At 37.2% G+C, this 3,540-nt stretch overlaps 1 protein-coding gene across 1 annotated transcript; it reads left to right on the top strand.

Annotated features, from left to right (window-relative positions):
- Positions 1–227: 227 nt before the first annotated feature.
- LOC111391879 (ethylene-responsive transcription factor 2-like) lies at positions 228–1,108 on the top strand. Its single transcript, XM_023017156.1, has one exon. The coding sequence runs from the start codon at positions 310–312 to the stop codon at positions 973–975; it is 666 nt and encodes a 221-aa protein (XP_022872924.1). The 5' UTR covers positions 228–309; the 3' UTR covers positions 976–1,108.
- The last annotated feature ends 2,432 nt before the right edge of the window (positions 1,109–3,540 follow it).

The following is a 3,540-nucleotide window of genomic DNA, read 5'->3' as shown; positions in this document are numbered from 1 at the left end:
GTGCGGTGTGACGTTAAAAGCTGACGCCAGAATTGCTTATCCTCCACAATACAAATCCAACTTATACACCTCTCAACAAGTTGCTTCCACTTGCCACTTTCGAAATTTCAAGGAAACATGGACATAATCATTTTCTATAATTACAAAATATTAATTTAATTCCTAGTGCATGCACCTCCTCTACATTTTTCTCTCTCATCTCCCTATATATACCCCACTCATCTTTCCCTTCCAAAATTCAGTACTTTCCTTGCTGGTTTCCGAAATTCAGGATTTTAAAAAGCTATATTTGATATTGTGCAGAAAATCATGCACAACCAAGTTTTGAGCGAGTTAACGCCGGTGAAATTTCCGGTGGAATATCAGCCGGGGTATTGCCGGAGCTCGAGCTTCAGTAATCTCATGCTGTGTTTAATGGAAACATGGGGTGACTTGCCATTAAAGGTTGATGACTCTGAAGACATGGTTATTTATGGGCTGTTGAATGACGCCGTCAACGAAGGATGGACGCCATTTAACGATGTTAAGTCAGAGCCGAGGTTTGAGGTCGAGGAGGAGATGAGCATAGCTGAAGCGAGAACGGCAAAGGTGGAGCCAGCAGTGGCACGGCCAAAAGGGAAGCATTATAGGGGTGTGAGGCAACGGCCGTGGGGGAAGTTTGCAGCGGAGATAAGGGACCCGGCTAAAAACGGCGCGAGAGTGTGGCTTGGGACATATGAGAAAGCTGAGGAAGCGGCTTTGGCTTATGATAGAGCGGCTTATAGGATGCGTGGCTCGAAGGCGTTGTTGAATTTTCCACACAAAGCCGGCTCATATGAGCCTGAACTGGTTAAAGTGACGGCCAAGCGGCGGTCACCTGAGCCCGCTTTTTCTTCAATATCATGGGCCTCGGAAAGTGGCTCACCCAAGCGGAGGAAGAAAGGAGTGCCAGCTGAGCTAGCCGAATCAGAAGTCCAGAGCAGAACCAATTTGTAATTGAACGTGGCAGAGAACTATTGGTTATCGTATAATTAAGATATGGCTTGTTTGGTTATGTGATGTGCTTAGTAAGCTGGAAATTTGAGCAATTTGTTTGTTGGCTAATACAAATGGTTCAAAAGTTATTATTTGATGGAAAAAAAAATAAAAATAAAATATATTGATGGAAAAAATAAAATAAAATAAAATAAAACAAAAAGAAAAAGACAAATAGGAGAGTAACGATGATCAACTGGACGAGGGGCTCAAACCATTTGATGGACAGTCTAGGCCAGTGGCAAATTAGGTAGGATAACAAGTAGGGGTGGGCATGGGTCGGTTCGGTTCTAAAGAGAACCGAACCAAATCAAAATTTTCGGGTATTTAGTTAATAGAACCGTTGGGTCCAATTATGGAACCGTTTGGGTTCGGTTCCGTTCGGTTCAGTTCGATTTCGTTTGGTTCTGTACTATAATTAAATTATTTAACATTTATAACAACATTATATAAATACAACTAATGACACATTCAATGGTTTTGAAATGTTAGAGACTAGTAGAGTACCTTGTTCAAATGATCATTACGGTCAAAATTTCGGTTGGCGGAGGTCACAGCTTCGATCGGAGGTCACAGCGTCAGCCGACGATTGTATAGGTTTTGGAATGTCAGCGAGACTGCGAGAGTCGAGACAACGTTATGCACTTTAGTGTTGGTGTTTAAGGTTATTTAGTGGGTTGAATTTTGTTGGGCTAAGAAATGAGATAATAAAATGGGTAATTGGGCTAAACATTAAAAAATTAGAAATGAAACAAATTATTGGGCCAAAAACTTGGATTTAGAAATTGTTAATTTGTTTAGAAAAAATTAAAATTTAAATAATTTGATTTATTCAATATAAAAAAAAATTTAGAAAGATTCGGTTCTTCGATTCTTGGTTTAGAACCGAGAACCGAACCGTACCCGTTAGTTCTCAATTTAGATACCTGTTCGAGTATTTAATTTGACAAGATCCGTCGAGTTAGATTCGATTCGATTCGATTCGAGAGATTTGCCCAACCCTACTAACAAGGCTAGTGGCACAAGCATTATGGTTAAGGGTAGCAACAATGTTAGTGGGTCAGGCTAGGTAAGAATGGCTATGGAAGAGGTGATACTTTGCTATCCTAGACTAAGCGCACGTTTGGGATAGCTTTTCAAAAGCTAAAATGAGCTTTTGTGGCCTAAAAATGCTTTTAGATCAGTTTGGCTAATTTTATTAAAGGACTTCTTCTAATTAGAAGAGCTCTGACTTCATCTAAAAACTCTTACCCAAGAAGACGAGAAATCAGTCTTCTAGTTTAAGGAGAATTTAAAATTCTATTATACCCCTTACATTTGTAAAGAACAAAATGAAATTCCAACCGTATCCTATGAAATCACAACCTTTTCAATTTTCTTCATTTCTTCTTCTCTAATCCCTTTCTTCAGGTTGTGTCTGTAGGAACTCCTCTCATCTCTTGGTAAGATTTTGCAGTTTACCTTCAATTTCTTATCATTTTATTTTGCAACAACGTTATTTGTCTATAACACATGGGTTAACTACAATAAATTCGTATCATTCCCTTCTTGATTTTTCTTTTCTAGGTTTTATTCAAGAAATGATGGGTTTAATGCGTATTTATCTGGGTTTTTTAACGTGCCTTCGATTTTTGAAGATGGGTTTGTGATTGGGTATTTCCTGTGCATCTACATGCGGCCAACTGATGTTACGGGAGAAATTTCTTTTATCGTTGACATTTCGTTTTGCCATATGCATTTCATTTTCTTCAAATTTCAGGCTTCCGAGTGCTGTTGAGTAGTTTTGTTTAATGAATGAATGCTTGTGCAGTGTATTTACATATAAAGTGGAAAGCAGATTAGTTTGTGTTGCCTTTTCATGGGGAACTTGAGCTTTGTTAAGTCAATTTAAGAACTTGAGGCTTGATATCAAATAAACACTATGAAGTTGGGAAAATCATTTTTAAATGAATGCAACTATGGATTTAACATGAAATCAGTAAAGACAGACTTCTGAGTGTGATTATTTTTGCTAATATCTAAGTAGATTTGGATTACGAACTACCAATGTCAATTTAATTTAAACTTGATTGATTAAGGAATTTTTAATCCGACAAGTTACACAAAATGTATACTATGATTATACTCTAAATACATAATTCATTTACCTGTCGGAAAGGAAATGAATGGTTATAGTATTTTTGCCATGATTGATTCAATATCTTTCATTGATTAAAACATCATATACTCATGTCCCTGTTTCTCTACATTTTCTGATTAGATCTCTGGTATATTTGCCATTTTACAAAGCAAGAATATTGAGGAACAATTATCTGTAAATAAAACATTTTTAAATGTAGATGGCAACTGAGGGGATAAAGGGAAAATCAAAAGCAATTTAGAATGCGTGAACACATGAGATTTGGGTTGATGTAGCTGTAGAACAAGTGAGGGATGGTAACAAAAATGGAACACACTTGAGCAAAGAGGGTTGGAAACTTTTTATTGAGAACTTTAACAAAGCAACATATAGAGATTATGATAGGA

Source organism: Olea europaea, unplaced genomic scaffold (genome assembly GCF_002742605.1).
Source record: "Olea europaea var. sylvestris unplaced genomic scaffold, O_europaea_v1 scaffold855, whole genome shotgun sequence".
NCBI classification, from domain to species: domain Eukaryota; kingdom Viridiplantae; phylum Streptophyta; class Magnoliopsida; order Lamiales; family Oleaceae; genus Olea; species Olea europaea.
Note: the sequence above shows the minus strand (reverse complement) of the source record. Positions and strands in the feature narration are given on the sequence as shown.

Coding starts and splice junctions, on each gene's coding strand:
- LOC111391879 (XM_023017156.1), top strand. CDS start 310: ATGCACAACCAAGTTTTGAGCGAGTTAACGCCGGTGAAATTTCCGGTG.